The 13,380-nt window shown below is 40.7% G+C and overlaps 1 protein-coding gene across 3 annotated transcripts in view; it reads right to left on the bottom strand.

The window, feature by feature from the left end:
• The window catches only part of CLIC5 (chloride intracellular channel 5), a 92,354-nt gene that overhangs the window by 10,289 nt on the left and 68,685 nt on the right, over positions 1-13,380 (bottom strand). For all 3 annotated transcript variants that reach the window (XM_075144904.1, XM_075144903.1, XM_075144902.1), the window contains one exon: positions 1,217-1,398. In XM_075144904.1, the coding sequence (XP_075001005.1) occupies positions 1,217-1,398 (182 nt within the window). The remainder of the gene's footprint in view (positions 1-1,216; positions 1,399-13,380) is intronic.

Raw genomic sequence — 13,380 nt, forward strand, 5'->3', positions numbered from 1 at the left:
TGTTCCCCTTTATTTTTAAAGCACATGGTAGAGCTGTTTTCCATCTCAGATTTCTTAGGACAGTCATATTCTCAGAAATGACTGTGATTTGTTTTTATTACCAGGATCCACTTGGTGTATGCAAGTCCAAATCCTGTCCTAAACTGCATTTAATTAAGCATTCTTGCCTTCAGTGATGCTTCACACACACATGGGGAAGATAAAACCTGCTGGGCAATTCAAGTCAAGATTTTCACAATTTCCAGCACACATCTTCCATCAAATGAAAAAATAGTTTACCCTTTTCTTCCATCTGTAAAATGCTTTTCAGGCAATATCCTATGGCTATGCTTGTCTGAGAAAGATTTTAATTCTCTTTTGACATCTTTCATTTTGCCCCAAGAAGACAGGAACCAGTAAGGGGCCACACATTCATTTTGCATTGTCTAACTCCAACGTCACCAATGAAGACGAGCCAAAGAAAGAGCTAAACCTGTGAGGATATTATCACATTTCTTACCTGGTGACTTATGCACTTTTTTTTTACTTTTTTTTTTTTCTTTTTGCATGTGTGCAGTCAGCTCCCAGGCTCAGTTTATGTTTTGGCTCATGGAGCCAAATTAGATGCATGACTTGGCTTTAATTCCTAGCTTTCTTGCTTGCCAAGGTCTGCCAGGTACTTGCTTTATTCTAAAGAAACATGTAATCTGATAAATTAAATAAATGCAACAGTTAGAAGTCAAGATGATGTACACCATTTGCACTATACCAGCAACCATTGTACATCTTAAATCCTGGACCTCAGCAGTGATTTTGATTTGTTAACTTTTCTGTGTGAAATACCAGCTGGAACAAATATTCCCCCAAAAGATGGACTGCTGCTCTTAAGTTACAAATGTTTGACTAAAGTTTTGACATCTCTCTTAAGAATAATGGGAACTAATTAATATGAAAGACTGCTGTTACTCGCAGCAGGGTAAAAATAAAGAGACAGGATACCTAGATCTTAGTCTTTGCCACTAACTGGTGATGGGACAATTTCCCCATGTACTAAATACAAAGTTACTTAAGTTAATCTATAGGAAATACTGAGGAACAAAAGTGTGTTTCAGACTCTGCTCTTCAAGGACTTAAGACATCTGTGCTGAAATACATGTTGGCTTTAACACTCGGCTGTTGGAGCTGGGCACTTCACTGTCAGATAAGGCTTCTTTGACCATCGCATGACATCTTTTACCTTGACAACATGGAGTTTGGGCAGAAGGTTGCAGTCAGCAAGAGTCAGGTCATCTCCATCCAGAAACTTGCGTTTAGACACTTTCTCCTCTTCAGTGCTGTCTGCATCAATCTCCTCGGACAGAGGGGTTCTCAGATAGTCATCCAGCTTCTTCAGAGCCTTCACCAGGCCTCTTTCAAGGGCTTTGCCAAAAAGCAATGAATAAGTGATTAGGGCAGAGTAAGAATTATTTAGAAACACTCATCGTAAATGGCTACGGTAGTATCTAGAAAAAAAGCCAAGAACCATTTCTTTGTTGTTAATTTGTTCTCCAGTGCCTACACAATCTGATGACAAAGTAGCCCAGCAAGGTCTGCCTGAGGGTAAAGCTCATCCTGAAATGGAAAAAGGGGACACAGGAAACCGTTGTGCCATGTCTTCTCCTGACCAACAAAAAAAAAAACAATGAAAGAGATCATGGAAGGAAAGAACAGCTTGTCAGTATGATATCCCAATAAAAGACATACACCCTATGATATTCTTCTGGTCTGTTGAGGCCATCACACAGTAAATTGGAGATCTGTACGCCACTACATTATTTTTCTAAGCAGCCAGGTAGGACTGTAATGAAGGGGAATTTTTTGGCATTACTTCAGCTCTAAAAAGTTGTAGTTCTACTACTTTTAAACCCCTTCCAGAGTAATTAAAGGCAATAGCAATAATTCCAGAGATGCTAACCAGAGCTCTATGGAGCTGGAGGACACACTACAACTGAAATGAAAGTAATATAACAATAATCAGATAAAATGCTACACAAGAGAGATGAGATATTCAGCCACTGTTAAGATTCCCCTCACTTCAGGTTCAACTTAGGTGCAAATTCTATTTTTCCTATGTCTCAAATGGGGTGTCACAATGGAGAGACTTTGGACCTCTCACTGCAGTTACTAAAGACCATGTCCCCCACTACCGCTGGCTCCAACAAATTCTAGGCTTAAAAGGCCAATTAGACATAGTATCAGCAGAGTGCAAATTTTTAACTTAAAAATATCAACCTGGGCACAGACTTTGTCTTCTTATGCTTTACCAGCAGGATAATAGAAAAACTTGATTGCAATAATGCACTTACAGAAAGCTGAATGACTATACTCAGGTTTGCATGTTATTTAAACTGCAAACACTCTGGGGCAAGAAGGGTCTTTTGCATTTCTGTTCGAAGGGTGACAAGCATGATGGGGTCCTGGCCCCTGACAAGTGCCCCAAAGTGCTAAAGCAATATAAATAAGAAACAGCAAGAATTTACAATGTGGAAAAATAACAACATGACTCATGGGCTTAGGGCCAGAATTTCAGCTGGTGAAAATTACCTGCAGTGATTTATACCTGCTGCAGATCTGGCCTGGAGTCAGCATTTAAGGCCTAATCCTGTAAAATCTTATATCTCTGAGTAACTTACTGCCATTTAACTTAGGGGAGACTACTCAATGCGTCAGGTCACTCAGGTGGCGTAGCACTGCAAGGCCTGTGGAGATAAATATACTTATGGAGCACAGCTCAAGGGATCGCCCTGCGTCGAGCAGCTTGCTGGCACAGGTAGCTCCGCTGGCTCTGCCGTCAGCCGCCCCTGTGTTTTTGGCACGGAGGGAAAGGCGGCCCGTACAGGGCCATTGAGAGAGCAGGAGCTGAACACCACAGAACACCATTTCTCTGCTGCCCTAACATCCATTAAACCTTGTGCCAGTGGTGGAAGTCAGATTAAGCTGCCTGATGTCTTGCTCCCACTGAAGCCTCTTGGCCAAGCACCAGGGAACCATACCAGCTCTTTTGTGGCTGACTCTTAGACACAGTGGCAAATCCTGGCTTAATTGATTGATTGGAGAAATGACTGCGATCCAACTGAAAACACCCCAACAAACATAGCAGGGAGGGAAAGAACTTTATTTCTGAAAGCAGAGCATCTAAAGTGACTGAAGTGCTGCCATCCATAAAACAAAAGTGTTGCCATCCTTTATTTAATCAATTCAAATTGAATTTTGACACTGACATTCTGCTGTCAGATGCTGGCAGTGGTGTCTTTAATCGTTTGCAGCTGTGCTCCACCGCACAACGTCTACTGAAGGGTAATAACTGCATAGCGTGTAATATACCCCCATGTGGCAACACTCAAAAGATTTAGCAATCTCTTTTTGGTTTGACCCGTAACACCTGTTGAATAGATAGTTCTCCTTCTCTTGGTCAGCCTCAGACTATGTTCTCTTACAATGAATTCATTTAGAGACAATGGAATCGAATTACTGTGATCTAATTCAATTTTGCACATTCAGATTTTAGAGAACTGGCTTAACGCTGAGCATTTTCCAGCATCCCCTTCACCCAGTAGGATCGTCGGTTCTCTGAGTCATCTGTGCAATATTTCCAGCATCAGTACCACATTAGATGCTTCGTGCTAGCCCATGGGGTCAGTTAGGTGTGTGTACGAAGACAGGAGCATCAGGTGGGATATGTTTATGTAACTTTTCTGGAACTTATTAGGGTTGGTTTTTTTTTTTTTTCTCTTATTGATATATCAAAGTGCGTCATGGCTGTCTCAAAAACAATGCCTGGAGTGAAGCCTACTTGTGACAGTGGGAAAAACATCTATCTGAATTCATACTTGGCACTTGCATACGACAGCTTTAGGCCAGAAATAAGCGTATGTTCAGGGTTCAACGCATCTGTGACCTAATTCACAGGCTCTGCAGGAACCCACAGGATCCCGAGATCTCCTGGTAAAATCACCACGAGGTCAGGACCATCTCATATCCTGATAGTGAAGAACTGGACCACTACTTGTGACTCCAATGACCCCATTTAATTAATCAAAACTCTTCTGATCTCTCAGAACAGCCATGAAAATAGAAGAGTAGTGAACAAGGGAGAACTGCCTTTCTTCCAACTGAACACTGACAGAATTTTGAAAAGCTAAGAGAATTAAGATCCTAAAATTGTCATTTCAAATGGAGTTTAGGTGCACAGGGTCAGATTTTTAAAGCCTGTCAATGTTTTTCAAGTCTTTTTTTTAATTCCATATGCAAATATCCACGTTGCAAATCCTAATTTCTAGGTGCCCTGACGCATTCAGATTTATCTATATGATCTGAAGTCTTAGGTTCCTTGAGAAGGTGCTCAGGGAAATCCCCACTCAAAGTAGGAGGATGTGTAAAAGAATTTCAAAAATATTGAAGCAAGAGGCTTCTAAGCCCCACATCTCAGAGAGAGCCAAGTGTCTAATGCTGGCATGGGTGGGAGAACCCACCTTATGTTTGAATTCACCAGTGACCCACGAAAAGAGAGAGGTATCAAAAGCAGGTCAGTTTTTAATTTCTTACAAAAAATTTTGGGGGAAGTGCTGTGATTTTACCAGTGGTATAGGGAGAGCATTTTCCTGGAAAGTGGAAGACTGGGTTTCAAATGCCTTTTCAACGTAATGTCAGCCCAGATCTGCCAGATGAGACTCTACCAGCGGAGCATCAGGTAATTTGTACGGCTCTCCTGTTGAACTGTTTCACTTTCCAGAAATAACTCAACATTCAGTGGATCATGACTGAAGGCTGACACCACAGGTAAAAGTCAGAAAAACTAACTCTCTCATTTTCTCTCTTATCTGATTGATATTTAAGCATTACGTGAAAGGTGAAAAAACGTGATCAGAGACCAAGAAATAACCTCCTCAGAATATCCTACAGCTCTGAAGGTTTTGGGACTTTTACTGAGGAAAAAGCTGTCTGGGTTCATATTACTGAGCAAATCCAGCAGAAGAAAGATTTAATTCTAAACCTCCTATACTATGGCTATTTTGTGAAAATCTGGATGACTCTATACATTGTCTCCACTGAGAAAATAGGAGACAGCGGGCACTCACCAGGGTAGGGGTCTTGTGAATACCAGTCACAGCACTAGACTGAATGAAGACATTTAAAAAGATGTGACTAACTAAAGAGTGACTAATTCCCCATTTGTGAACGTACTACCCGCAATGAATTTCAGAAGTGGCTAAGCAGCTAATTCCCTTGGCAATTTATCCTCTTGGAAACATCATTAAATAACTAAATAGGTCTGCTGATAACAGCTGAGGCTCCATTGCAAGTCAATGGGTGGGATTAATCTTCCCTGAAGGGAGTAAATTAAATAAGTGGGTTTGAATTAAACACCCTGAGCTTCCTCTGTAGTCAGTGGAGTCTTCTCTTCTACCCTCGGTTTAGGTGACCCCTAAATCAGCTGTGCGGAGAACTTGTCCTGAAGTGTCTAATCTCAGCCTTGCATTGTCTTGGTAATGTCAGGGTGGAGGATTCAATATTACAACACCAAGTGGAACTATGCCTGAGAATGTGGCTCTGTGCTGCTTTTGAAATTTCTACCTCCAATTGCTTCCCCACCCTGCAGACTTTCAGTATGGACTTAGAGATCCCAAATGTGACCAGTTCTGCGAGAGGAGCTCTGTCATCAGGTTACCCTTGCACCAGCTGCAATGTCTGAACTCACGGGAATCACCTTTCTGGACAGTGAAATCACCAAGCACAAAGGCACCAGCATCATATCGCCTCCGCAGTGATGTATTTAATGTGACTTCAAATTCCAATAAGTTCTACCTGCATGTACACAAAATCCGTGTTGGAACCACCTCTCTCACCCTTCACGACTCCGCTCTGGGCTACTTATGCAGCCAAAGACCACTTAAAGCCATCATAGTCCTGCCGTGTCATCTCCCCAATAGTAAACGACGATATTAATAAAAAAACCTCACTAGCACTTTGTGATTTTCCTTCTCCCTTCAAAACTATGCCTTTATACAACTTTACTTAAGAATCCTGAGTTAGAAGCCAGAAAAATAGCACTTTCCAACCTCAAAGCAACCACAGAACATTTAATGAATGTATTACCATCTGTCAAATGCACAGGGTGAGGTTCAATTTAGCTGATGATACCTAATTCACAATGACGCTCTGTTTTCAGCAAAAGGTTACTTGATGTTGAACAATGAGATTAACAAATCCTGACATGCACAGAAATACAAATAATGTAACAAAAGTTAATAATTGGCAAAATTGTGCTCTCGGTTACACTGACATAAAAGAAGAGTAACTCCGCATTGTCAACAAGCTATTGCATATTTACTCCAGTTCAACCAAGAACAGACCTTGGCTCTGTTACTCAACTCTTCAAGCAAAAGCTTCCTTAAACTATTAGCCTGTGCAACTATTTCCAGGGGACAAAGAGAAATCTTTGTGTCTTGAAGTATTTATACCACAACCGAACAAAATATTGGAAAATGTAATGCATGGAGCAATCCTGCAAGTCAAGGGGAGGGCCAGATGACAAAGATTCATTACTAGGTACTCAGGGTGAAATTTTGGCCATTTCAAAGCCTATGGAAGTTTTGCTGTTGACTTCAGTAGGGTTAGGATTTCTCCAGCAGTTTTTAAAGCTATTATAATCAGTTAATCTGACCTCCTAAATAATACCAGCCATAAAACTTCCAGCGTCATCGGTCGTTTCCATCTCTATTTTCTGTGGGTCATATAAGGCTGAAGCAAAATGGAAAGTAACTAGAAAGTAGTAAAAGAAAAACGGTTCGGAAAAAGTAAAACTGATTCAGACTGCCCACACCCACAGCATTTGCAGAGGTCAGACAAGGACTCTTCTTCCCCTTCCTTGAACTCCAAACATTTCCTTCCTTGTTTAATGCTGGGATGAGAAGAAATAGCAAAGCAGACAAAGCACATAAACGCCAATCTCTGTGGCCTAAAGGAGCCACTGGAAGGCAAATCATTCCATCCTAAAATAGTAGCCTAGGAAAAGCTGAATTACCACCAGAGGAGCCTCTCTCTCTCTCTCTTTTGAGAATAGGCAGGCTGGCTACTTAAATTTAAAATAGCTAAAATTAGGTGAGATGAGTCCTATTTTACGTGTCTGAGTGGAACCATTTGCAGGATGAGGATTTTTCTTGATAGTTATTATGGGAAGAGATGCAAAGCATAGAGGGCACAATAAAAGCATTAAGAACAATTGATTCTTTGGCCAAATTGAACATAAAACCTATTTGATTTACATTAAAAAAGATCAAAACTAATTCAATTTTTTAAACAGACTTAAAGCAAAATAACATAAGATTTCCAAACAAACATGAAAACAAAAAGAAAGCCATGTTTTGGGATGGTTGGTTAAGTGAGTTGTGCTTAGACATTCAATCATTTTCACAGCACTTTTAAAATGTTGGTAATCTTCAAAATTAACATGTCATTTCCAAATCAAAAAGAGAATAACATTTTGTTTCAAAAAGTTAAAGAGAAAATATTTTTGCTTTTCAAAACAAGTAGTTGTTCACCAACTTCGATCCACGTTTGCCAATAATTCAGGTTACTCGCACCCCCCATGGCATTTTTTGTCAAATAAACATTTTGTCACAAAATATTTTCTCCAAGCGGAAGTAAAATATATGTGGCCCTCTTCATAAGTGAATAGCACTAAAAGCTCAGTGACAGCAAGGCTTCAAAATCATCGAAGCCCAGCAACATAATGGCTTCTGTAGCCATCATCTGAAACCACCTGAGACTGACCTCGGCAGAACTGCAAGTTTCTTAATTGTCAAGCCCAGGCAAGTTCAACAAACAATGATCCACGTACAAAAATGAACAACGATTCCTGCTGCTACCCTGGATCACTGATTGATGCTTTTCCTTTTTACTGCTTTCTTCCACTGCCCTCCAGTAAGATTTATCCTGTAACACACGCAAATGAACTTGGTGAAATACGCAATGAGGGAAAAGGGGGAACAGTACATAAATATTCACAGTCTCACACAAACAATCTGAGATTTATTTTTCCTTTAAAAAAACAAACCACCTTTCCTGATCACTTCCAGATTCACAGAGTTTGATATTATATGAGACCCAATACTGTTTTCTGGTAGGAGAGAGAAACCAGCTAAGAAACAGCAATTTAAGGTAAGAAAATAATATCATTCTACTAGTCTGACAGTCTGATTAAAGACCAAGGATTCATATTTTCACTCTCTTTTTTTCTCCATCCTGTTCATTTTTTTCAGGCAGGCTCAACAGAGTATTGTAACTTTAATCTGTATGGATTAATCCTTCTCACATGGAGGAGCTGTGACTGCAAGTGTGCGCCACTGTATTACATATTGAACAGTTTATCTTCCCCCCTATGATTTCAACATAACCCTGGAGATTTGAGTGCTGCCTCGATTTCTTCTGTTTAGCCATTTCAGTCAGGTGTCTTCTCTAAGCTGGTTCCGTAGGTTCCTCTCTGCTCAGAGGTACTACGCACCTCCAGAGGGCAATTCCTTCCAACTGCCCGAGACACCCGATTTAAACTGGCGTGACTCACTCCACACATGCCCTTCTCGCTGCGTGAATTACAGATGAAGCCTAAAGGACTAGCTCAGACTAGACACCTAACTTTCAGGGAGGTGAAGGTAGGCAAGATGAATCCTACCCTTTGAATATAATTTCACAGCTCACCTAAGTGATGTTGGATAATACCTCCCATTTTTTTTAAAAAGTTACTTAAATATTAGGGCTTACTCCCCAAAGGGCAAGTGCATTGCCAATCTGAGCATTGCAACATCCTTTCCAGGCATGTTTCTGCCTTGTAAAATCCCCAGCTCTGAGCAGCGTCTATATTGAGAGGCCAATGAGCGGGCAGTCACTAAGAGAGCCATTGGAAATGCAGAGGAGAAGGATGGAGGTTGTAGGCTCCCATGCATCCAAGGCATTTAGACACCTAACTCTGGGCCAAAGGGAGTTTCTGGGGTGAGTCACCTCTCCTATTAAAGATGTTCCACTCTAGATAAATAATTCAATATTCACTGGAACACAGACTTGAGCATGTTCCCACAGTAAAGGTAAATGCCCATACAACCACGCTGAAAAGATGTGATCTGTCTGTTTCTGCTCACTTAATGAATCAACGAATACCTCGTTGTGTACGCAGAAGAGAAATAGATTAGCGTCCCTTATTCCTCAACTCCACTTTCCTGGTTAGGGGTTTCTCTTAGGGGGCAGGGGTTCATATTCATCCTCCAGATCAGTCAGAGCTGGGACTCGAAAAGGGATTTTTACTCCTGGTCAGCGTTCAGGTGAGCATACACCAGGAGTGGGAGAAGTCACACGGACACAGGTGGACACAACAGCCACACAACTTCGGTCAGAGGCTGTCTTTCAGCCACGGGCTAAACCAGGTATAAATAGGTACATATTTTCCATATATGTTGGCGCATATGTTCTGTGTATGTCCAGAGAGAGAAACAGAGGTGCTAAACGCCAGGAGCACTTCAGCCAGGACTCAGAGGAACACGGAGTTGAAATACAAACATTAGATACCCAAAGCAACCTTAGGAATGCAGACTCCTCAAAAATCTATTGATTTACTTACGGATAAGATTCACCTTGTCTAACTTTAACCATCTAAGTGTTAGGTAATCAGTCCAACCTGGTTGTCCAAGTCTCCTTTATAGATAGCAATGAAAGACAGGCACCTCTAAAGGAAGTTCTCCCAGCTTTAGATACATATTTTAAGATAAATCAAACTGCCCTTTAGAAACTGATTTATGTCCCTCTCCATTGATCACAAAAGAAGCCAGGATTATTGAATGACTAATGTATAGCTTTAGACAAACTTAGGTGAGATGATCCCTCCTTTACCACCCCTCTTCCCTTCCCTCCCCACCCCATTTACAAACCCTTGATGATGCAGATTGATCGATTAGAGCTTCACCCCAAAAGTTTGGGATATTTTGACAGACCTGTCCCAAAAACTCCACAGAAGGTATGTTTCAGTCTCGGAGAGACTGAGACCTTGATTCCCCAGGTACCCTTTCCTAAGCCAGAGCATGATGATCCAAGGGTTAAGAAGTTACCTAGATTTAGGAGACCTGAGTCTCTTCTTCCCAAGCTTTTCTACATGACCTTATATAAATTATCTAAATTCTCCGTCTTCCATCTTCCTATGTACAAAATAAGGATAATAGCACTCTTCAGCCACAAACTTTACATTGGTAAAAGCAGTAATGCACCAGCCGTGGATGTATGCTTCAGGTTGAGGGGGATAAACTGTAAATATAACAAAAAAAAAGAGGCCTCATCCTGTTTTTGTAATACCATCTGTCCTACTCCCACATTAAACCCAGTGAAACAGGTGAATCGATAATGTCTTTAAAAAGAAAATTAAACACATAATTTTCAAGCATCTAGGAAATTTGTTTTGACTTGTTTCTAGTTTTAGACTGAAAACTCAGGTTTCTTCCTTCCCTTTTCTTATTTGGTTTTAAGGTGGAGGCAAGAAATAAATGTAATACTTGTAATGTTATCGTGAAAAATGTAATTGGAGCACCTTCAAATGCTGTTTTTTAAGAAGAAAACCCAGGTATTCAAATGACACCAAAAGAAGGGTTCGTTTCCAAGTCTCTTAGGAGTCCAAGTGACCCTGAGGGCAGGAAGCGAGTGAATGTAAAACTACTGGCCTACAAGTGCCCCAGGAAGAACAGTACCTAACTTGCATTTCACAAATCATCGTAACTCTGTAGCAGCACGTAAGTGACAACCATCATTTCTAGAGCACGTCCCCGAGGGCCTAATCCTGACCTCTGCGATGCTAGTCTTGTGCAGGTGTCCCTAAACCAACTGCAGACAAACAGCAGCTGATTTGCATCAGAAACCTGAAAAAAAACACCATCAAACCCTGCAGATTGTAAACCCAGATATTTATAGTATGAGATTATCACTCCCATATCTTGATTTTTAGGATGCTGTGTGTTTATTCAGAGTTTAAAGTTTTTGTTTTACTACCAGAGAGCCAACAAGATGATTCTGGGACTAACAAAGAAAAACTAACTACATGTTTCTGCATTAAAATAAGAGTAAAGTTAGCTTCTAGTAGAGAGTGCAACTGGGCTTCAGTGACAGTGCTGTGGGGACCCCTTGTGTTCTAATATTTAAGCAAAGAAGATTGTCCTCTACAGGCTGTTGGCGCTTGCATCTTTAATATCCATTTCCTTCAATCCCAGGCATGTAGATGAATAAAGCCTGCTTTTGTTTACACCGGGATAATACCAATTGCACTCGACCGATTTCAACTGAGTTTTTTCACTTCAGCAGTGGTGGAGTGAAGACACGTGAGAGGGAAACACAGCGATGCCTAGCTAGCAGCACCCGAGGATGAAGTTTTAAACCTTATTGAGTTCCCAAATCCCTCAGTTCACTTTGCAAATCTCAGTCTCAAATTGTTTTATTTTAATGTTTCCAGTATTTTCTGCCCTTTGTGTTCAAAAATTGTTACTCAGATACAAAAAAACCATGAGACTATGAGATTTACAAATGACTCACATCTTAATTCTTTTCCATTGTTTCTCTGCTTTTGAGATTTTTTGTTTCAAGCCCCATAAAATGATTTAGGAATTATTGTGATTACGCCTCAACTTAACCTCTCTGAAAGGAGCAGAAGCAAAAAGAGTTATAATTATGCCTGGATGTATGAAAATTTTTCAAGTATTAGTAGGGAGGTCATATTCCCTCTGTTGCAACTGTACCGTCGTGACGAGTATTGAGAACATTTTTCTCAGTTCTGGTGTCCCCAGTTAAAAAAGACTTCGAAAATTCAAGCAAGAGGTCAAAGGAGAACAATAATACGGTGCTCAAGGAGTGGAAACAAGCCTCAAAATGTCAGGTTTGAAGAGTCTATTTGTTCAGCTTATCGGAGAGAAGGCTGAGAGGCCAACGTGCACAGATGCTCACCCACAGACAAAACATCTGGGAAGTGCGAAGGAGCTCTTCAGCCTTGCTGACAAAGGCATGAAAAGGTCTAATGGTTGGAAGTTGGACAAATTCAGTCTCCACATTGCCAAAGCAATGAACTATTTAAGGAACAAACAAGGAGGGAGAGAAGGTGGACTTACTTCTTGAGGTGTTTATAAAGAGACTAAGAAAAGGCAGGCTTTAATCCAGTTCTGGCAGAAATGGGAGAAACTGGGCTGGAGTGGGATAGAGTCACATGGTCATAGCAATTTAAAGTCCCTAATATCATCTTTTAGGTCTTGGAACAAGAACCAAGGTAGGTTGTTTGCACACCCTCAATGTCACAGAGAATTTGCTACTCAACATTAAGACAATGACTGTAATTAAATCTCATGCTTCAAGATTTAAGATGCTTGGAAAGATCACCATATCTTTTCTCCCAATACGCAATTAATTCAGATGTGTTATGAGGCTTATCCATGGCCATCTGGTCATTCTCTTCTAGAGATGGTAACAGTTGGACCAATGCCTTGGAGCGGTGCAGAAAGTCTTGCTGAGTAGATGCCTTCCTCACATGTTCAGAGTCATCCTGATTCCAGGTTAAGGTCCAGGAAATATTTGTTTTTCAGCTTTGACTGGCTGAATCACCATGATTCACCTTCCTCTGCAGTGCAGAATATGGACCAGCTATTGCCATAAGCTGGGCATCTATCATCCCCTAAATTCCGCCCGCTTAGAGGGGCATTGTGCATCAAAGACCCTTCAGTTTCTCCTATTCTCTGCTCTAATGCAAAATAACTTATACTCTAAAGGCTGAAATAATAACATGTTGGCTCAATGGGCAAAATTGACTGGGATGTGATTTGCAGGGGATCGTAGTAAATAACTCAAAGTTCCTTCTAGCTTGTTACATTCTGATTTTTTTTTTCTGCAATCAGAAGAATCAGGATATTTAGAAAAGAATTATGTCTCCAATTCCCGTTTAGTCACCTTATTCCCAGCACTGTTTTCAAGCTAAAGGTCAACTATTTAAGATCTGATCTAATAAAGAAAATTAGCAACACTGATTTTCAGTTATGTCTCATTCTTCTCTTCCCTGTTATTTTATGAAGAACATTTGCATGCATAAAACAAAAAATATGTTTTGGGAAAAACAAATTCTGGGCCAATCCTTCTCCCTTTGAAGTCACCAACAGTTTTGCAAACTGACTTCCAGGAGCCAGTCACTGGGCTCTCTATCATGTGATAGCTTGCTCTACGATTGCTTAATATAAGCCTGTGAACAATCCTCTTGGGACAATAAGACGAGTTGGGTGCTTAAATCTGGACATTTGCTTGTATAAGACTTGGACGCTTTACTAAGGCCATAACTTCATCTAAATCCTTGCTATGGGG

This window comes from Calonectris borealis, chromosome 3 (genome assembly GCF_964195595.1).
Source record: "Calonectris borealis chromosome 3, bCalBor7.hap1.2, whole genome shotgun sequence".
NCBI lineage: Eukaryota > Metazoa > Chordata > Aves > Procellariiformes > Procellariidae > Calonectris > Calonectris borealis.